The following is a 22815-nucleotide window of genomic DNA, read 5'->3' on the forward strand; positions in this document are numbered from 1 at the left end:
CCCTGGTTGCTCAGATGGAAAAGAATCTGCCTGCCATGCAGGATACCCAGATTCAATCCCTGGGTCGGGAAGATCCTCTGGAGAAGGGAATGGCAACACACTCCAGTATTCTTGATTGAAATATTCCATGGACAGAGGAGCCTGGTGGCGAGCTACAGTCCACAGGGTAGCAAAGAATCAGACACGACTGAGTGACTAAGACACACACAGATATATACTGTGTATTCTGTAAATCGTTCAATGGGTCTGGGGAAATACTCCATTTATTTTTATTTTTAAAAATTTATTTAATTGGAGGCTAATTATATTATTGTATTGGTTTTGCCATACATTGACATAAATCTGCCCTGGGTGTACCTGTGTTCCCCATCTTGAACCCCTCTCCCACCTCCCTCCCTATCCCATCCCAGTGCACCAGCCCCAAGCATCCTGTATCATGCATCGAACCTGGACTGACAATTCGTTTCACGTATAATATACATGTTTCAATGCCATTCTCCCAAATCATCCCACCCTCGCCCTCTCCCACAGAGTCCAAAGGGAAATACTCCAGAATCAAATATATTAATACATTCAGTCCTGAATACTCATTGGAAGGACTGATGCTGAAACTGAAGCTCCAATTCTTTGGCCACCTGATGCAAAGAAATGACTCACTGGAAAAGACTCTGATGCTGGGAAAGACTGAAAGCAGGAGAAGGGGACAGAGGATGAGATGGTTGGATGGCATCACTGACTCAATGGGCATGAGTCTGAGCAGGCTCCAGGAGTTGGTGATGGACCGGGAAGCTTGGCCTGCTGCAGTTCACGGGCTGTGACTGAAGACACAAGAGAAAAATCAGACACATTTTAATAATATGTATTCATGGGAGTGACCCAGGAACACCCAAGTAACTCACCAAAATGGCTAAAACCCGCACACGCATACCATCTTCACCTGAAGACAAAAGAGGATACTGCAGGTTGGGACTTCATGGAGAAGACAGCATTTCACAAGTATATAGAAAAACAAATGTTTGGTAAATGTTTGTTAGGCCACGCAGAGTAGGACACCAGAATTTTAATGGACTTTGCTAGGTTCCTCCCTATCTGCACACATAGTTCGTATTATAGTTATGTATGGTGATAGTTTCCTTCAAAATTTCTTCCTGAGTCTTTAGGCCTTGTTTTCAGTTCAAAATAATCGGCATACCAGAGACTTAGAGGGGTGGCATGTTTTACTCCTCTACAATTTGTGACTTCTATTTAAAATAAACCTCTTCATCTTCTAAACCAAGTCTTACATTCTCATTTACTTTTGTCTCACAAAATTACTGTATTTTAGGCTGTAATTCCACTGAGTACTGAGCTTCAAAGGAAATTCTGCCCTCAAATGCAAAATACTCATGGTATGTTCAATGATTTGCTGTTCTATCCTAGACCTGCACAGATGGTTTAACTTCTATTTGTTGATATAACCAAAGAAGCTGGCAGAAAAAGAAAAGGCTGATATTAGCCTACATGTGGGAATTTTCTTCTATTGGGGCACTATTGATTTTCTCCCTTAGAAGAAAAAAAAAACAAAAATGTGAGATTAGCAACTACCTTCCAGTGACTGAGGTCTGATATATTAATAGATAACTGGGGAATTGGCAAGGGTTCAAGATCTAAAGTCTTCTTTCTGCAGCTAAAGAACATTAAGTCCTGCAAGACCTAAAGATTTTGGCTTCTTGAGAATAATGAAAATGATCTTCAATTTATGGAAGAGTACCTTGTGAAACAGGACACAGACTCTCTGGAATACCATCTTGCTTGTCAGAAGGCATTAGAAGAGCTGGTCCTGTGGGAAGGCTCATTTGAAAAGCCTGCTGAAGCATCAGGTAAAGGAACTTAACATATGAAGGCAACCCAACAAGTCTTCCCCTTGTAGTATAGGTCCCCAAATCTGCTACGGGAAGAATCTGCTGACAAGACCAAGGTGGACCTGAGGAAGCAGCCTGGACCAAGTGAGAGGCAGGCCCACGGCTAGGTTGACACAGAGAAGATGGTCAACTTCCTGCTGACCCACTTGTGCCCCACTTTGCAAATGTGGACCAGGCAGCCCCCAGGGAAGCCAGCTCAGACATGGAGGCCAACAGGTTGCTCACTCCTAGCCCCACCAGCATCACAGAATAATGTTAGTTGCCTTCGATGGTGAAAAAAATAAAAAATAAAAATACTACCTTTGAAGGTAAGAACTACCAAATTTAAGTATTTAGAAATGAGAGGAAGCTATTAACAAAAAGAAAAGGTGAGGACAAATGAAAAGTAATTTTATTTTTGTTTAACCTTAAACTTACCAAACTGCTTCTTTCTTTGAACAGCAGTTATCTTGTTTGATATCCAACTACACTTATACTGAAAATTAGTGAAAACTACTTAACGATTCCACTTTGAAGTTATAAGGATACAACTAAGATGTTCTGAATACAAGCCTATCTGTATGTCAGATAAACTTTAGTAACTCTTAGTGTCTCTTCTTTTACAGAAATTCTCTCTCTATCCTGATATACTTTGGTTATCAAGAAAACTAAAGATTAAGGGCCAGAAAAATAATTTCCTTAAATGAGACAAAAGGAAAAGTTTTTCCAGCTACGATTATAAAAAAAAATCTTTCTTTCAAATACCAAATCAATTTTCCCAAGTGTACAATGAATTCTAATTTGATGGTTTTTTCCTTACTACTTCACTTTAAACAGTGACCTATTAATTTGTTTAAACAACAATAATAATTTCTGTTCCAGAATAGAAAAAATTATCTGTTGAAGATAGTACTAAAAACACTTCACCTTGCGAATATGGCCCCTACACTGAAGATCTATAGGAATTTTTCCAATTAAGTTTCAATCTTCCCACAACCTGTTTTTTTTTTAATTACCTCTGAAATAATTTGAAAGAATGCTCTACAAACCAAAAACTGAATTCACAAATTACCACCATCATCAACTTCAACAAGTCACTTAAATGTGTTCTGTATCAGTGTTCTTGATAATAAGATGTTAATAATATGGAAACACTTTTTAACATATAACAGAATATTTAATTACATCAGTTCTCGTATCAGCATATAAGATAGTTAATGATGTTTATATTGGCCATTTCCATTGGCTGGCTGGAGGCTCTTCCACTAAAGGCTCCCATGGTTTCCACTGGATCATTTTTCTTGCTAGACTTAGTTCATTTTCAGCCTGTTAATGAAAGATTTTTAAAAGATCATTTGATTATATTGTTTAGTAGGTATTTACCATAGCTAATAACTGAAATATAACTATCAGAACTACTTCGTACATGTTAATACCTAATAAGCTGTCTCATCATCAAATGTGGAACATACTTAAATAAATTACCTTCATCATCATGAGTGAGAAAGGATGGCTTTTGATTTTTCTGTTTGACTAAAATTTGCTTTTAGAGTGTTCAAAATTTAGTTGGTGAGTAAAGGATCCATGACATACACATATAACAAAACTAAAAATATCATTATCTTTACTAGCTGTCACAATTTTCTGATGAATGTAAAGAAAAAAAAAAAAAACTAGTCACAGTCTACCTAATTGATTTCATGATCCATAATAACTTTAGACCAATAATTTGTAAAGCAGAGATCTATGGAATATAATAATAGAATACAATAGGCGTATTTTTATTGATCAATTGAATCAGTTTCCTTAATCAGATTATGTTACATTTATTTTCCTTTCAAACACAATTTATAACATATTTAACAAATATATTTTAGCTATCTTTTAGCTTCACACTATTTTCTACAGCAAAGACCTATGACAACTCTGGCCATTAGAAGAACACTGCTGAACACTTGTCAGAACACCAAAGGAATTCAAACACAGACGAGAGCTTAGTTTCTATGCCAGTGATGTAGAACAGGCAAATACATTTAGTGGTAACAATCTAAAATGTATACAAACAATGAGTTAAAGAATCAGTTTAGCTCAGTCACTCAGTTGTGTCCAAATCTTTGCGAACCCATGGAGTGCAGCATGCCAGGCCTCCCTGTCGATCCCAGACTCCCGCAGTTTACTCAAACTCATGTCCATCAAGTCGATGATGCCATCCAACCATCTTATCCTCTGTCGACCCCTTCTCCTCCTGCCCTCAATCTTTCCTTTCATCTTTTCCAGTGAGTCAGTTCTTCGCATCAGGTGGCCAAAGTACTGGAGTTTCAGCTTCGGCATCAGTCCTTCCAATGAATACTCAGGACTGATTTCCTTTAGGATGGATGGCTGAATCTCCTTGGAGTCCAAGGAGTCTTCCCCAACATCACAGTTCAAAAGCATCAATTCAGCGCTCAGCTTTCTTTATAGTCCAACTATCACATCCATATAGGGCTGGTGGAAAAATCACATCTTTGACTAGACAGACTTTCGTCGGCAAAGTAATGTCTCTGCTTTTTAAAATACTGTCTAGGTTTGTCATAGATTTTCTTCCAAGGAACAAGCGTCTTTTAATTTCATGACTGCAGATACCATCTGTGTGATTTTGGAGCCCTGCCCCCCCCCCCAAAATAAAGTTTCTCACTGTTCCATTGTTTCCCCTCTATTTGCCATGAAGTAGGGGGACGACAGAGAATGAGATGGCTGGATGGCATCACCGACTCTGTGGACATGAGTTTGAGTGAACTCCGGGAGTTGGTGATGGACAGGGAGGCCTGGTGTGCTGTGATTCATGGGGTCGCGGAGAGTCGGACACGACTGAGCGACTGAACTGAACTGAGGGAGGCCTGGCGTGCTGTGATTCATGGGGTCGCAAAGAGTCGGACACGACTGAGCAACTGAACTAAACGGGACTGGATGCAATTATCTTTTTTTTGAATGTTGAGTTTTAAGTCAGCTTTTTCACTCCCCTCTTTCAAAGAGGCTCTTTAGTTGCTCTTCACTTTCTGCCATAAGAGTGGTGTCATCTGCATATCTGAGGTTATTGATATTTCTCCTGGCAATCTTGATTTCAGCTTGTGCTTCAACCAGCACATTATGCATGATGTACTCTGCATAAGAGTTAAATAAGCAGGGTGACAACATACAGCCTTGACGTACCCCATTCCCGATTTGGATCCAGTCTGATCCATGTCCAGCTCTAACTGTTGCTTCCTGACCTGTATACGGACTTCTCAGGAGGCAGGTCAGGTGGTCTGGTATTCCCATATCTTTAAGAATTTTCCATAGTTTGTTGTCATCTACACAAAGGCTTTGGTGTAGTCAATAAAGTAGATGTTTTTCTGGAATTCTGCTTTTTCGATGATCCAACAGATGTTGGCAATTTGATCTCTGGTTCCTCTGCCTTTTCTATATCCAGCTTGAATATCTGGAAGTAGATGGTTCACATACTGTTGAAGCCTGGCTTGGAGAATTTTGAGCATACTTAACTAGTGAATGAAATGAGTGCAACTGTGCAATAGTTGAACATTCTCTGGCATTGCCCTTCTTTGGGACTGGAATAATAACTGACCTTTTCCAGTCCTGTGGCCACTGCTGAGTTTTCCAAATTTGCTGGCATACTGAGTGCAGCACTTTCACAGCATCATCTTTTAGGATTGAAATAGCTCAAGTGGAATTCTATCACCTCCACTAACTTTGTTTGTAGTGATGTTCCCTAAGGACCACCTGACTTGGCATTCCAGGATGTCTGGCTCTAGGTCAGTGATCACACCATTGTGATTATCTGGGTCGTGAAGATCTTTTTTGTATAGTTCTTCTGTGTATTCTTGCCACCTCTTCTTAATATCTTCTGCTTCTATTAGGTCCATACCATTTCTGTCCTTTATGGAGCCCATCTTTGCATGAAATGTTCCCTTTTATATTTAATTTTCTTGAAGAGATCTCTAGTTCTTTCCCATTCTATTGTTTTTCTCTATTTCTTTGCATTGATTGCTGAGGAAGGCTTTCTTATCTCTCCATGCTATTCTCTGGAACTCTGCATTCAAATGGGTATTTCTTTCCTTTTCTCCTTTGCCTTTCACTTCTCTTCTTTTCTGTTATTTGTAAGGCCTCCTCAAACAACCATTTTGCCTTTTTGCGTTTCTTTTTCTTGGCGATGGTTTTGATCACTGCTTCCTATACAGGGTCAGAAACCTCCGTCCATAGTTCTTCAGGCACTCTGCCTGTCAGATCTGATCCCTTGAATCTATTGGTCACTTCCACTGTATAATCCTAAGGGATTTGATTTAGGTCATACCTGAATGGTCTAGTGGTTTTCCTGACTTTCTTCAATTTAAGTCTGAATTTGGCCATAAGGAGTTCATGATCTGAGCCACAGTCAGCTCCTGGTCTTGTTTTTGCTGACTGTACAGAGCGTCTCCATCTTTGGCTGCAAAGAATATAATCAATCTGATTTCATTATTGACCATTTCATGATGTTCATGTGTTTTCATGGGAAAACACAAGAGTTTTCTCTTGTGTTATTGGAAGAGGGTGTTTGTTATGACCAGTGTGTTCTCTTGGCAAAACTCTGTTAGCCTTTGCCCTGCTTCACTTTGTACTCCAAGGCCAATTTGTTTGTTACTCCAGGTATCTCTTGAGTTCCTCCTTCTGTATTCCAGTCTCCTATGATGAAAAGGACATCTTTTTCGGGTGTTAGTTCTAGAATGTCTTATAGGTCTTCACACAACTCCACAGTTATCTGGGGTCAGAGGTATTTATTGCTGAAATTGGGAAAATACTGATTAAAAAAGGATTGCTCTTTTTCCAACTGCCCTGTGGCCTGTTTCTCTCGAACACTCATCTTTCTCTGTTTCCCCAAGTGACAGCAGGCTGGGGAGGGTTGTTGTTTAGTAGAGAAGTTGTCTCCAATTCTTTTGCAACCTCATGAGCTGTGGCCCACCACACTCCCCTGTCCATGTGATTTTCCAGGCAAGAATATAGAGTGGGTTCCCATTTCCTTCTTCAGGGGACGTTCCCAAGCCAGGGATCGAAGCTATGTTTCCTACATTGGTATGAAGTTTCTTTGCCACTGAGCCACCTGGGAAGCCCAGGCTGGGGAAGGTCCATATCCCTGAATATCACTGAGGTCAGCCCTATTTCAGAGAGCTCAACTCAGCTACATGTAGCTCAGTTCAGTTCAGTTCAGTTCAGTCGCTAAGTCGTGTCCAACTCTCCGCGAACCCAGAATCACAGCATGCCAGGCCTCCCTGTCCATCACCAACTCCCAGAGTTCACTAAAACTCATGTCCACAGAGTCAGTGATGCCATCCAGCCATCTCATTCTCTGTCGTCCCCTTCTACTCCCGCCCCCAACCTTTCCCAGCATCAGAGTCTTTTCCTTTGAGTCAACTCATCGCATGAGGTGGCCAAAGTATTGCAGTTTCACTTTAGCATCAGTCCCTCCAATGAACACCCAGGATTGATCTCCTTTAGAATGGACTGGCTGGATCTCCTTGCAGTCCAAGGGACTCTCAAGAGTCTTCTCCAACACCACAGTTCAAAAGCATCAATTCTTCGGCGATCAGCTTTCTTCACAGTCCAACTCTCACATCCATACATGACCACGGGAAAAACCACAGCCTTGACTAGACGGACCTCTGTTGGCAAAGTAATGTCTCTGCTTTTTAATATACTATCAAGGGTGGTCATAACTTTCCTTCCAAGGAGTAAGCGTCTTTTAATTTCATGGCTTCAGTCAGCATCTGCAGTGATTTTGGAGCCAAAAAAAATAAAGTCTGACACTGTTTCCACTGTTTTTCCATCTATTTCCCATGAAGTGATGGGACCAGATGCCATGATCTTTGTTTTCTGAATGTTGAGCTTCAAGCCAACCTTTTCACTCTCCTCTTTCACTTTCATCAAGAGACTTTTTAGTTCCTCTTCACTTTCTGCCATAAGGGTAGTGTCATCTGCATATCTGAGATTATTGATATTTCTCCCAGCAATCTTGATTCCAGCTTGTGCTTCTTCCAGACCAGCGTTCCTCATGATGTACTCTGCATAAAAGTTAAATAAGCAAGGTGACAATATACAGACTTGACGCACTCCTTTTCCTATTTGGAACCAGTCTGTTGTTCCATGTCCAGTTCTGATTGTTGCTTCCTGACCTGCATACAGGTTTCTCAAGAGGCAGGTCAGGTGGTCTGGTATTCCCATCTCTTTTAGAATTTTCCACAGTTTATTGTGATCCACACAGTCAAAGCCCTTGGCATAGTCAATGAAGCAGAAATAGATGTTTTTCTGGAACTCTCTTGCTTTCTCCATGATCCAGTGGATGTTGGCAATTTGATCTCTGGTGCCTCTGCCTTTTCTAAAACCTGCTTGAACATCTGGGAGTTCACGGTTCACATATTGCTGAAGCCTGGCTTGGAGAATTTTGAGCATGACTTTACTAGCATGTGAGATGAGTGCAATTGTGTGGTAGTTTGAGCATTCTTTGGCATTGCCTTTCTTTAACTCCCTCCCTATTCTCCAGCCTCTAACACACTATCCTTTCCTTATTTCTCTCATACTGGCCCTCTAGAAATGGACTGTCCAATAATGTAGCCACTTCCTACCTATGACTATGGAGAGAGCATGAAAAATATAGCTAGTTCAAATTCAGATGTGCTGAGAGTATAAAATACACCCCAGATTTTAAACACTTAGTATTCAAAAAACTTTTTCAGTGTCTTACTTTCTATATTGATGATAAGTTTCAGTGATATTTTAGATCTCTTAGGTTAAATAAAACATTATTAAAATTAATTTGACTTTAATATTGCCCATGAAGATGTGAGAATTACACAGCTAATTTAAAAATACTTAGTGTACCCTAAGACTTTAATTGCATGATAAATTAATGTATCAACTTAAGTCAAGATCCAAGTGAAATCAGGTATAAAAGAGGAACAGAAGGAAAATAATAAGTTTGCAGCAAGTTCCCACAATACTATATCTAGTACCATATTCCACCCAGCAACGGAAAAGAAAGGCCAAAAAAACAGGCCTGAAGAAGTCTACATTCATAGAAAGCTATCTGAATGCTCCATTCCTCTTTTAGGAGAGACCTCCAAGAATTCTTTTGAATTTGTGTATCAGTGGTATATCATTGTATACCACGTTTATGACTGTACAATTGTTTATGATTATATATCATTGGTAATATACTTTGATAAAAAGGAAGAAAATATAAGAAATGGTTACACTTTTTAAAAATATTAAAAAAATTAAATGAAACATAGTTGAATGTTTATTAGATTTTTATAAGGGGAAGACATTCTAAACCTATAATATTGGGAAGGAGGGGGATTGCAGGGGAGGTGAGAAAGGGGAAGGTGATTTTACCAAATAAAAAATTAAAAAATCTCTACATATGGGAGAAAATATTCAACTGATGTCAAAAGGCAAAGACAGACTTAAAAAAAAAAAAGCAGACAATATAGCAAAATTAAAGGCTAATATTTTATTTAAAAAAAAGAAAACTTGGACTTCCCTGGTCTTCCAGTGATTGGGATTTCATGCTTCTACTGCACGGGGTGCAGGTTTGATCCCTGGTTGGGGAATTAAGATATCCTCATGCCATGCAACACAGTAAAAACATTAAAGATACAATTTACAAAATATGAAATACAAAAAAAAGACATGCGCTATAAAAATTGAACCTTCAATAGTCAAAATGATAAATATTTAACTGACAAGCATATGTCAGAAATATGTATTTTCTTATGCGACTAGTCTTATACTTGATGAGTTGATATAAATTAAAAATTTTAGTTTTTCTTTCTTTCTGGAAAGTCAGTTTTATAACTCTATACATTTTTCCTTTGAACACTTGAAGCCAAATATCTGAATGCACAATTTTTTCTTTACCTGAAGAATCACCTCTTCTATTTGGCCACCCTGCAGTTGCTCTTCTAGTTTTTTAACATCTGGTTCCTATAATTTAAGGAGAAAAGATAAAAACATTATTTAAACAAAGCAGCACAAAAATCAATTAATGTGACAGACATAATTAACTTTTCTTTCACTGTACCGTTGGTGCTTTTTACCAAATATCTGGTGAAAAGCCATTTTGTCTCTCTACTATTTTATTGCTTTTCTGTCTTAATATTAAAAGGGTTAAACATTTAATGATATGCTTATCAAGGGTAAGAATATGATGTTTAATTCAGTTTTTCTTAAATAAAGATTTTAAATAATGCTTTATTCTCTGAGTATTTCCTATCCTTTAAACATTAGCATTAAAAATAAATGCTACCCTATGACCCAGAACTCTACTCCTAGATAGATATCAAATAGAAATGCATAGTACATTAACCAAATGACAGGTTCAAGAATGTTCAAAGTAGCACAAATTACAGCTCCAAACTAAAAACAATCCAAATGACCATAAATCATAGAATAATAATATTTGAATATAATACCATAGAGCAATGAGGATGAACAAACTAAAACTGTACGCAACACAGATTATTCTCTCAAACATAGTATTAAGCAAAAGAAACCAAATACATATTGATGATTCCACTAATAAAAAGTTCAAAACCAGGCAAAATGAATTTGTGGTATTAGAGGTAAGAAGAGTAGCTATCTTTAGGAGGAGAATAACCTTGAGGGGAAAGAGAGGGTTTGGGCATTCTGGAATTGTTCTTTTTTGATTTGGTGTTGACACATGGATTGCTTTATGAAAATATATCAAGTTCTATACTTATGACTTCTGCACATTTCTTTCTGTATATTATTCAATAAAAGGTTTGGTAAAGAGAGATGTTAATATAGTAATGAGAACATTCAATAACATATATTTATTTTCTAGTAGACTACACTTTCTGAGAGTCAGAAAATAAGTCCTATATACACATGTGCAAAAGTAAACAGGGTATCTTCTTGGCTTAATAAATAGAATGAAAAGAGGGAGGGGGAAAAAGTTATTTTGTATAGGAATTGGCATCTGTCTCAGGGCATCTGCTGGCTGACCCAAGGCATCTGTATGCCACGTTCCTCCACTTTCATCAAAGTCTTCGCTCACACATCTTAATGGGGAGTACTCTGATAATGTATACAGTGGTAGGCTGGAACAATGCCACACAAAATGCACATGAACTAGTCCCTGGAATCTGTGAATGTTACCTCATATGGCAAATACTTTGCAGATGTGAGTATAGATCTTGGAATGGGGAGATTATCCTACATTATCTTAATGGACCCTAAATATGAATACAATCATATGTGTCCTTGTAAGATAGAGGCAGAGAAGAAAGTAATGTGGGCACAAAGGCAAAGACTGGAATGACATAGTCATAAGCCAAGGAATACCAAAAGTCCACCATTCCTTAAAGAGGCAAGGAATGAATTCTATCCTAGATCCTCCAAAGGGAGTGCAGGCCTGCTGACACCTTGACTTGGGCCCTGATACTACTCATTTTAGACTTCTGGCTTCCAGAAATGCAAGACAATAAATTTCTGTTGTTTTAATTCACCAAGGTTGTTGTAATTTGTTACCGCAGTCATAGGAAACTAATACATATTGTAACATCCTTCATCACCCTAGTACCTCCTATATATTATTCTTCCTTCTTTAATTTCCTTCAGTTTATACTATATTCTAACATACTATGCAATGTACTTCTTTATTCACTTATTTATTTGCCTCCCATCATTAGTGTATTATCTCCAAGGCAGGAATTTTTATGTTTTGTTCATTGCCACATAGGCTCTAGCTTCCATGCCCAGAACCATATGTGGTGTATGACAGACATGCAGTAAGTGTCTCCTGAATACATACAAAATAGAAAAGGAAAAAGAAAGCAGATGAAAAGGTTTGATAAAGACTGTTTAACTCAAAATGACTGAGCTATGAAGCCTAAACAGGGAAGCTGGTCATTATTGTAAAGACCCAGGAGGAAGAATATAAAGAAGGCAAGGAATACTCAACATTATTTTCAACTCAGGAAAAACCTGTGTTGGAAAAACAATTCAAAAATTGTCTTACTTGAGTCAATAATGTGGCGTGCTGTAATTCATGGGGTCGCGGAGAGTCGGACACGACTGAGCGACTGAACTGAACTGACTGAACTGAACAGTGTAATGCCACCAAGCTTAATAAGGTACCAGGGACTGAATGCTCCCTATATGCTTGCAACTGTGTTAAGCAACTGTACGTATATCACTCATTCAGTGCTAATAAGTGATGAATGAAGGTACTATTATACCCATGTTATAGATGAAATTGAGACAGAAAATGGGCCATATGCCAACACACCAAGTAACTATTAGACCTGAGATGAAAATTTTGCAAAGGCCACAAACCAATGCTTTTCACCACTATGCTATTACTATCTCCCTAGTATAATCTGGGGGAAAAAATTTATTTTTATTTCCATTTTAAATTTAGTAAATATAAACTTCATAATCATTACAACAGTCTGTGAAGATTCTATGGCTCTATTGGGGGGAGCATAAAATCTGTGCTGATTTTTTCAAACAGGATTCAGCAATACAGATATTATTAATACACAGTGCTTGATGTTCTTAAAAACTATTTGTAATAGGCACTTTGGATAAACAAACATTTCTAAGGAACTTATTAAATGTTAGGCACTAAGCCAGATTTTTGAGATAAAAAGAAAAACCCAATTTACAAGTAGCTTATGGACTACTAGAGACGTTATAAAAGGCTTCACAGAGGAAGCGACAGATCTTGACAGCTGAGTAAGAACTGCCTGGCAGAGAAAGTAAGGGTATCGCAGGAAGGAGGAACAGAAAATACAAAGAAACCAAAAATAAAATCACATGGAATTCATATAGCTGTCAACAGTCTTGCATTAGTGAAGCACAGTGTACAAAACAGGAAATGATAAGGTAAGACTGAGAAGATAACAGACAGCCAGATCTTAGGGGGCTTTCAAACAATGATAAGGGCTTTATCCTCTACGCCACTGGTTCCCAAACCTGGCTGTATGGAACATCATGCAGATAAAGGTAGTTAGATGGTTAAATACAGCCAAGCATAAATTCTTAAACTCAACCTTTGAGAAAACACCAAACAGGAAACCAGAGTAAACCAAAATAAAATATGATGGAACTACACACAGCCAATTTAGTTATAAGACAACTGAAATAAGACAACAGATGAGAGAAAAGAATTTTAGAACTGTGAAAGCAGTAACAGTGAACTATTCTTTGCCTGACACTGGCAAAAGTAAAGGAAACACGAGGATAAGTTTTCTTTTATGATAAGAAAAAGCTAAATACATTGTGAGGTTAATTGAAAGATGATGATAAAATAGGAGACTAAAAGAAAAACAAAGAAATAATTAAAGGGGAAAAAGGTTACAGAGAAGAACAAAATTGAGAAGACTCTGCACATGGACATCACCAGACAGTCAATACCGAAATCAGAATGATTATACACTTTGAAGCCAAAGATGGAGAAGCTCTACACAGTCAGCAAAAACAAGACTGCGAGCTGACTGTGGCTCAGATCATGAACTCCTTATGGCCAAATTCAGACTTAAATTGAAGAAAGTCAGGAAAACCACTAGACCATTCAGGTATGACCTAAATCAAATCCCTTAGGATTATACAGTGGAAGTGACCAATAGATTCAAGGGATCAGATCTGACAGGCAGAGTGCCTGAAGAACTATGGACGGAGGTTTCTGACCCTGTATAGGAAGCAGTGATCAAAACCATCGCCAAGAAAAAGAAACGCAAAAAGGCAAAATGGTTGTTTGAGGAGGCCTTACAAATAACAGAAAAGAAGAGAAGTGAAAGGCAAAGGAGAAAAGGAAAGAAATACCCATTTGAATGCAGAGTTCCAGAGAATAGCATGGAGAGATAAGAAAGCCTTCCTCAGCAATCAATGCAAAGAAATAGAGAAAAACAATGGAATGGGAAAGACTTAGAGATCTCTTCAAGAAAACTGAGATACCAAGGGAACGTTTCATGCAATGATGGGCTCCATAAAGGACAGAAATGGTATGGACCTAATAGAAGCAGAAGGTATTAAGAAGAGGTGGCGAGAACACACAGAAGAACTGTACAAAAAAGATCTTCATAACCCAGATAATCACAATGGTGTGATCACTGACCTAGAGCCAGACATCCTGGAATGCCAAGTCAAGTGGGCCTTAGGAATTATCACTACGAACAAAGCTAGTGGAGGTGATGGAATTCCAGTTGAGCTATTTCAAATCCTGAAAGATGATGCTGTGAAAGTGCTACACTCAATATGCCAGCAAATTTGGAAAACTCAACAGTGACCACAGTACTGGAAAAGGTCAGTTTTCATTCCAATCCCAAAGAAAGGCAATGCCAAAGAAAGCTCAAACTACCGCACAATTGCACTCATCTCACATGCTACCAAAGTAATGCTTAAAATTCTCCAAGCTAGGCTTCAACAGTACACGAACTATGACCTTCCAGATGCTAAAGCTGGATTTAGAAAAGGCAGAGGAACCAGAGATCAAATTGCCGACATCCACTGAATCATCGAAAAAGCAAGAGAGTTTCAGAAAAACATCTACTTCTGCTTTATTGACTATGCCAAAGCCTTTCACTATGTGGATCACAACAAACTGTGGAAAATTCTCAAAGAGGTGGGAATACCAGACCACCTGACCTGCCTCCTGAGAAATCTGTATGCAGGTCAAGAAGCAATAGTTAGAACTGGACATGGAACAACAGACTGGTTCCAAATAGGAAAAGGAGTACGTCAAGGCTATATATTGTCACCCTGCTTATTTAACTTATATGCAGAGTACATCATGAGAAATGCTGGGCTGGATGAAGCACAAGCTGGAATCAAGAGTGCTGGGAGAAATAACAATAACATCAGATATGACACTACCCTTATAGCAGAAACGAAGAACTAAAGAGTCTCTCGATGAAAGTGAAAGAGAGTGAACAAGCTGGCTTAAAAGTCAACATTCAGAAAACTAAGATCATGGCATCTGGCTCCATCACTTCATCTGTCACAAACAGATGGGGAAACAATGGAAAAAAGACTTAAATTTTTTCGGCTCCAAAATCACTGCAGATGATGACTGCTGCCATGAAATTAAAAGATGCTTGCTCCTTGGAAGAAAAGCTATGACCAACCTAGACAGCATATTAAAAAGCAGACATTACTTTGCCAACAAAGGTCCCTCTAGTCAAAGCTATGGTTTTCCAGTGGTCATGTACAGGTGTGAGAGTTGGACCATAAATAAAGCTGAGGGCCAAGAATTGATGCTTTTGAACTGTGGTGTTGGAGAAGACTCTTGAGAGTCCCCTGGACTGCAAGGAGATCCAACCAGTCCATTCTAAAGGAAATCAGTCCTGAATACTCATTGGAAGGACTGATGCTGAAACTGAAACTCCAATACTTTGGCCACCCGATGCAAAGAACTGATTCACTGGGAAAGACCCTGATGAACGGAAAAATTGAAGGCGGGAAGAGAAGGGGAGACAGAGGATGAGATGGTTGGATGGCATTACTGACTCAATGAACATGAGTTTGAGTAAATTCCGGGAGTTGGTGATTGACAGAGAGGCCTGACGTGCTGCAGGCCATGGGGTCACAAAAAGTCATACAGGACTGAGCAACTGAACTGAAGGATATGGGGAAGGAAAGGCAGAGAAAGAGTAGAATACACAGGTGAAGAGGTTCACCTCATGAAAAAAAAAAGTTTTAAAAAAAAATTTTTTTTTAATTTCTTATTCAGATATGGGAGAAAACGCACCAGCCCATTTTCCTTAAAGAGGTTGGTGATCCAAAAATAAGAAAACTTTATTAGGGCCACTTACTACATGCATGTAAATTACTTTGGGGGTTTATGGACACTACTTTGGATAATAACAAAAGTCCATAAAATAACTTCACCAAAAGTGCAATATAGTTTGGTATAAAAGAAGTGGCAGCAGTCTATTGTGTACCTGTCTAGGGTCTATGATTCAGAAGCTGTAAAATGCTTCCATTAGTCTACCTGGGCTGCAATAACAAAATACCATATACAGACTGGATGGCTCAAACGACAACAGTTTATTTTCTCATAATTCTGGAGACTGGTGTCCAAGGCCAAGGTACAACAGAGTCAGTTTCTGGTGGGAGCTCTCTTCCTGGCTTATAGACATTGACCTTCTTGCTGTGCCCTTACACGGCAAAGAATGCCAACTCTCTGGTGTCTCTTCTTATAAGGACACTAATCCTATTGGATCAGATACCAATCTTATGCTCTCATTAATCTTAATCACTCTGCACTGGAGGCTGGGGCTTCAAAATATGAATCTTGGAGGACACATTCAGTTCATAACAATGCTCAATATAGTTTCTGGCAGTTAAGAAACTAACTTGGTCCTCTTTTTTTGTTTTGGTAACGAGGCACTTTTTAAAATAGCTAGTACTGACAGGTGTTAAACACAACATATGTATTTTTTTTCAGTTTTGCTTTCATTCTTCTCTACTCTAAAACTAGAAAAATGAAATAAAGATTGATATATCGATAGATAAGAGGTAAAAGATCAATAAAGGACTGGACAGGTAACAGAGGTAAAAGAAAGTTATACTGTTAATGCAAGGAAGGGACGTGATCTTATTCTTTCAATCCTGTGTTTAGTAGTGCTCTTGATATAAAAAGTATTCAGGTAGACAGGAGTCTGATGAATGAAAGGTAGAAACAATGGAAGAAACACATGAAAGGAAGGAGAATAGAAATGAGAGAGGAAAGTGTGCAGAATATGCAAAAAAGTAATCAAGTGAATTTGCTGTTAAATGTTGCACTGCATACCAAAAATCCTAGAAAAACAAACCAAGTTAGCTACTCACCGCTTTAACCATACTCAGCTTCTCATTTGTAATCTGTTCTGTATACTTTCTGTACGCTGCATTTTTAGGGATGTGTCCAAGAACATCAAGAATTTTTGTATACAATATTTTTAGCCTCTGTAAAGACAACATGCATATTTCCAGTTTAAAATAACACCAAAGATTTAAAAGTCTCACAGATGATATTAAAAAAAAATTCATATCTGTTTTTAAAGAAAGCATTTAAATATTCCTTGCTGTAATTTCTTCTTGTTTATGCTTATCTACCCCCTTTTGCAGCTGCCGCTCAGTCACTCAGGTGTGTCCAACTCCTTGTGACCCTTTGGACTGTAGCCCACAGGCTGCTGTGTCCATGGGATTTCCCAAGTAAGAATACTGAGGTGGGTTGCCATTGACTCCTCCAGGGGATCTTCCCCACCCAGGGATCAAACCCTGGTCTCCTGCATTGGCAGGCGGATTCTTTATCACTGAGCCACAGCTAAGTTACTTTAGCAGATCCAAATTCACAACAGTACATTAATAGTAAGTATAATCAGAAACTTACCAAGTAATGAAGAATTTTTCCTTATTATTTCTTTGTATTTGAAATTTGTTTTAGTTTAATTGTATAACACCATAGGTACAATACCTAATTTCATTCATATATATTCACCATATATATATGAATAAACAAAACCAAACTTGAGGGCTTCTAAGAATCATTTTTATTAAAAAGTACCCTGCATATTTAGACTTTTACTTGACTATGATGTTCCATAATAGAGGGTATTTTACTATACTAATGTAGAGCTTGTCAGATAACATAATCTGAATTGTGTGTGTGTGTGTGTGTGTTTCGGGGGGGGAGGTGGTTTAGCCTCGTTTTTTAATTTAAGGGTATGACAATACAAGGTCTTGTAAGAGACTTAGGTTCTAAAATGGGAGTGCTAATAACATCAATTTCAAAGGATACTGTATAACTTAGAACAGTACCTGGCACACATTAAGTTTCAATAAATAATAGCATTATTATTCTATTGGGAACAGACAGTCCATCAGCAGATATCAGAGGTTTCCTAGAAAAGGCAACATCTGAGACAGACTGGAAGGACAGCAGGACTGAGGCACTTGAAGATGTTAGAAAAGGCAATCTTTCACACAGCATACATACAGAAGACTGAATGGCAGAAAATACAGGGAGCATTAAGTAATCAGTGCACAGTTCTAGTTCCCTACAACTGTGTTGTCCAATATAGCAGCCACTAACTAAATCTGGCCATTGAGCACTTGAAATGTGACGATTCTGAACTAACATGTGCTGTTAAGTGTTAACTACACACTAGATTTTGAACATTTAGCATGAAAAAAAAGACTATAAAATATGAATTTTTTATATTGATTATATATTGAAATGGGTTTCTGTGGTGGCTTAGACAGTAAAGAATCTGCCTGCAATGCTGGAGACCTGGGTCCAATCCCTGGGTGGGGAAGATGCCCTGGAGAAGGAAGCGGCTACCCACTCCAGTATTCTGGCCTGGAGAATTCCATGGACAGAGGAGGCTGAAAGGTCCCGGTCGGTGCAGAGTTAGACAGGACTGAGCAAATAACACACACACACATATTGAAATGGTAATATTTTGATATGTTGGTTAAATATATATATTAATCTTTTCTTTATTAAAAAGTAATTTCTAGAAAATTTTGAACTATTAATAAAAACATAGTTTACATTTATGACTCGCATTATATTTTCATTGGACAGCATGAGGCTAGAGTTTATTACACATTGGAAATGCTTAGGAGATAAGGTTAGAGAAAAAGCAAATCAGGTTGTATGTGGTTCTGCATGTCAAAGAAAGCATTTGGGCTTTATTCTGTGGGCAATTAAAAGATTTATGGAAATTCTGATTAGATGTGTGCCTCAGAAAAATTAACCTGGCAGTAGTGAGTTAAAATAAAATGATAAAGGAGCAACAGAGAAGACCAGTAACAAAGTTGTTGCAATTCTCTAAACAAGAACAAGGGACTAAACTGTGGTAATGATAGCAGGAAAAGGAAAAAAAGAGGAGAGAAATGGCGTGATTATGGAGGGAGGAAAAAGATCAAGGGAGGCTTTTTGTTTTTTGTTTGTTTATGGAAGCATGACAATATTAGCGGGAAAGTCCCACTAGAAGGGAAAACTGATGACAAAAAGGTGCAACTCCTAGAGTGCTATCTTAGGTAATCGAAAGTGTATAGAATCTAAGGCACTTAAGTGAGGCAGGGGAGAAAGGTGGAAACAAGGCGATTTAGATTTGGGAGAACACTCACAAAAGTACAAGTGACAACACGAGAATGCCACGGAAAAAGTCAACAAGCAAAGTGATTTGAGAAAGAGATCATGGCAACAAAAACAATAAAAAGTGGCACCAAATCAACGAAGTAACTAAATACTGCTGTTGTCTTAAGAGTTCATGCCGACTTGAAATCCGGAGCCTGAAACATCCGTATTCCGTTAACCACTCAAAAAACAAGGTCGCGGGCTCTAGGCTTCCTTGGAAACTCAGGAAGGAAGGAAAGAGGTACATACCTCATGTGGAGTTTCACAAACAGCTAATCCCACCAGGCCAGTGGTCTGTTCAAAAACCAAACAAGATTCATGCTGTTAACTACAATTCCGAGGGTTCCCACGCTAAGAAAAGCAAAACCATCACTGTCTTGGCTAAAACTGGCCTAAAACCAGCTGCCGGTGTCTCAGAACCTCCGGTTAGGAGTTTTTTCCTGCTCTCCAATTGAGGCCGCTAAACTAGTCACCCCTAGGGGTACAGCAAAATGAGTCCCCAAGAAGTATCGCTAGCCCGCACCAGTTCAGGCCACCACCCGCGGACTGACTCCATTCCCGCAGTCTACACTCCAGCAGTGACCTCCACCCGTCTCACCTTCTTCAGCAAGCCCGCCATGACAGCGCCGAGAAGCCGGGACGCGCAGCCCGCTGGGAACCTCTCTCAGACCCGCTCAATCCACCGCCGAGGCCGCCGCTCCGTCACCTTGGAAACAGCTTGGCCCCGCCCGCTGGGGCTCTGCCCGGGGGCAAAGGCGCTGCACCGCCCACTCCTATGAGGAAAATTGATGCCTGAGCAAGGAGTGCACAAGTTTCTCAATCAAGCACAATCAGAGAAAGAGTCTTCTTAGATGTCTCTCGTCTCAGTTCCTGTACCTTTACAAAGATCTATTGAACACCCATTGTGTGTTAGTTTCTGGGACAGAATTTGTACGACAGGATTTCACATCCCAGAATTTACAGAACAATGACCAAGATATGTGCAATGGCAAGCCACTCCAGTACTCTTGCCTAGAAAATCCCATGGACGGAGGAGCCTGGTAGGCTGCAGTCCATGGGGTCGCTATGAGTCAGACATGACTGAGCGACTTTACTTTCACTTTTCACTTTCACACATTGGAGAAGGAAATGGCAACTCACTCCAGTGTTCTTGCCTGGAGAATCCCAGGGACAGGGGAGCCTGGTGGGCTGTCTATGGAGTCACACAGAGTCGGACACGACTGAAGTGACTTAGCAGCAGCAGCATGCGTTAATAAGTAATGGGGTAAGTGTTCCAAAAGAGGTTTGTGCCAAGTGCAGTGGTAGCAGGTAAGAGGAAATGACTAAAAATTTGGGGGCTACTGTTGTTAAAAAGGGCATTTGCTTAAAAACTCAATGAGAGAAGAGCACAAAAATTTGAGACTACATATAGCTTAAGCATCAATAAGAAAACAGCCCGCGGAATGAGAGAAGGTATTTGCAACCATGTATAATCAACAAACAATAAGTGGTGCCTAGAATATATAAGGATTTTCCTTCAATCAGTAAGAAAAGAACTAATAACCAGAACAAGTCTCCCTACTTCAGTTCTTGCCTCTCTCTCTGAATATATCAGATGAGTTTATAAATATGTAAAGGGCCTGGCTCAATGCATGGAACATAGCAACACACAGGTGACTGTGTTATTTTTTATTTTGCTGTTTTTATTCTCAACCCAGTAGCTAGACTAATCCTTTTAGAAAGTATTTTGCTCTTCTGTGATTTTTCACTCAAAGTGTAGAAAGCAAAGTCCTTGCATCAGCCTACATTGTCCAGCACTGTTGCTTCCTCTGCCCCCCTCCCCTCAGACCTAACCTCCTATTCCCCTCTCCCTACCCAGATAGCTGCTCTTCTAGCCCTTTTCTTGGGAAACTCTTCCACCAGTTGGGTGCCTGGTTCATTCTCCCACGTCTTTCAAATATTTGCACACTGTTACCTGCCCAGTGTGTCCTGCCCTGGCTTTGAGATTTGAAATTGCAAAGCATCACAAAGACACTCTTTACCCTCTTCTCTGCTGCAGTTTTCTTCGTGGCCCTTGTCACCCTCTAATATGCTGTTTAGTTATCTTATATTGTTTTTATGTATCATCATGTTCTAAAATATAAGCCATGTATGGGTGGAAATTTTTTTTTCCCACCATATCTCAAGGGCCTGAAATAGTGCTTAGTACATAATGGATGCCCAGTTAATTCAGGTTTAGTGAATACAATAGAAAAACAGGCAAAAGAAATGAAAAAACCATTGGCAGAAATGGAAACAGGAACAGTCAATAGACATGAGAAGGACTCAACCTCCCTATTAAGAAAAGAAATGCAAAGTAATAAATTTACTGCCGCCTTATGGGCAAAAGTTAAGGACTGACAATACCAGTTGTTAACTAGGATATGGAGCAACAGGAATACTCATACACTGCTGATGGGAGTGAATTACTATAATCACTTTGGGGAATAATTTTGCAGTAGTTAGTTGAAGGTATGCAAAACCTATGATTGAGAGCTATTGGTGAATCTGAATTGTGTCCCCTCAAAATTCTGTTGGAAGTCCTAACCCCCACAACATCAGAATGTGATCTTATATGGAAAATAGGGTCAATGAAGATGTAATTAGTTAAGCTGAGGTCATGGGAGTGGGCCCTGGTCCCATATGACTGGTGTCTTTATTAAAAGGGTGAATTTGGACATAAATGATACACACAGGGAGAACATCATGCAAAGATGAAAGCAAAGACTGAGGTGATGTTTCTACAAGCCAAAGATTTCCAGAAAACCACTGGAAGTTAGGAGAGAGGCCAGGAATGAATTGTTTCTCTTAGCCCTTGGAGGAAACTAACCCTGCTGACTCCTTGATCTTGGATTTCAGTTCAGTCACTCAGTCGTGTCCAACTCTTTGCGACCCCATGGACTGCAGCACACCAGACCTCCCTGTCAATTACCAACTCCTGCAGTTTACTCAAACTCATGTCCATTGAGTCGGTGATGCCATCCAACCATCTCATCCTTTGTTATCCCCTTCTCTTCCCACCTTCAATCTTTCCCAGCATCAGGGTCTTTTCCAATGAGTCATTTCTTTGCATCAGGTGGCCAAAGTATTAGAGTTTCAGCTTCAACATCAGTCCTTCCAATGAACACTCAGGACTAATTTCCTTTAGGATGGACTGGTTGGATCTCCTTGCAGTCCAAGGGATTCTCAAGAATCTTCCCCAACACCACAGTTCAAAAGCATCAATTCTTCGGCACTCAGCTTTCTTCACAGTCCAACTCTCACATCCATACACGACCACTGGAAAAACCGTAGCCTTGACTAGACGGACCTTTGTTGGCAAAGTAATGTCTCTGCTTTTTAATATGTTGTCTAGTTTGGTCATAACTTTCCTTCCAAGGAGCCTCCAGATGACTGAGCAAATAATTTTTATTCTAAGCCACTCAGTTTGTGGTATTTTGTTACAGCAACCCTACAAACTGAGTAATAGATTAGTTTAATCATATACTCCCCTCTTCTCTTAAAGGATAGCTGCTGTTAGACACATGAGCTATGGGGATATAATCTTTCCAGTTCAGATTACCCAAGAATTTGTTATTTTGTTGTTTAATTGCTTAATTGTATCCAACTCTTTTGCATCCCCATGGACTATAGCCCACCAGGCTCCTCTGTCCATGAGATTTCCCAGGCAAGAATATTGGAGTGGGTTGCCATTTCCTTCTCCAGGGGATCTTCCGGACCTAGGGATCAAACTCGCATCTCCTGCACTGTGGGTAGTTT

General features: G+C 39.3%; 1 protein-coding gene across 2 annotated transcripts; it reads right to left on the minus strand.

Moving 5' to 3' along the window:
• Positions 1-422: 422 nt before the first annotated feature.
• On the minus strand, positions 423-19744 carry NDUFA5 (NADH:ubiquinone oxidoreductase subunit A5). Of its 2 annotated transcripts, XR_008685271.2 has the most exons (7): positions 19637-19744; positions 19288-19332; positions 16740-16856; positions 9804-9869; positions 3066-3206; positions 900-937; positions 423-818 (listed from the first exon to the last, which is right to left on the minus strand). XR_008685271.2 is itself a non-coding variant. In XM_055421197.2 (5 exons), exons 1-5 carry the CDS (start codon positions 19655-19657, stop codon positions 3105-3107), a joined length of 351 nt encoding a protein of 116 aa, XP_055277172.1. In that variant the 5' UTR covers positions 19658-19744; the 3' UTR covers positions 3036-3104. The 2 variants fall into 2 exon arrangements, 1 of the variants encoding a protein (XP_055277172.1); XM_055421197.2 differs by lacking the exons at positions 423-818; positions 900-937 and having other exon boundaries at positions 3036-3206.
• Between the last annotated feature and the right edge of the window lie 3071 nt (positions 19745-22815).

Source organism: Moschus berezovskii, chromosome 3, assembly GCF_049115385.1.
Source record: "Moschus berezovskii isolate FMDL1 chromosome 3, NW_MosBer_1.0, whole genome shotgun sequence".
Classification (NCBI taxonomy): Eukaryota; Metazoa; Chordata; class Mammalia; order Artiodactyla; family Moschidae; genus Moschus; species Moschus berezovskii.

Excerpts from the sequence above, each read along its gene's own strand:
- NDUFA5 (XM_055421197.2), bottom strand. The coding sequence starts at position 19,657 with ATGGCGGGCTTGCTGAAGAAG. Across the intron at positions 9,870-16,739 it reads AGCTGAGTATGGTTAAAGCG|GAACCAGATGTTAAAAAACT; the intron begins GTGAGTAGCTAA and ends CTTAAATTATAG. Across the intron at positions 3,207-9,803 it reads TAGAAGAGGTGATTCTTCAG|GCTGAAAATGAACTAAGTCT; the intron begins GTAAAGAAAAAA and ends TTTCATTAACAG.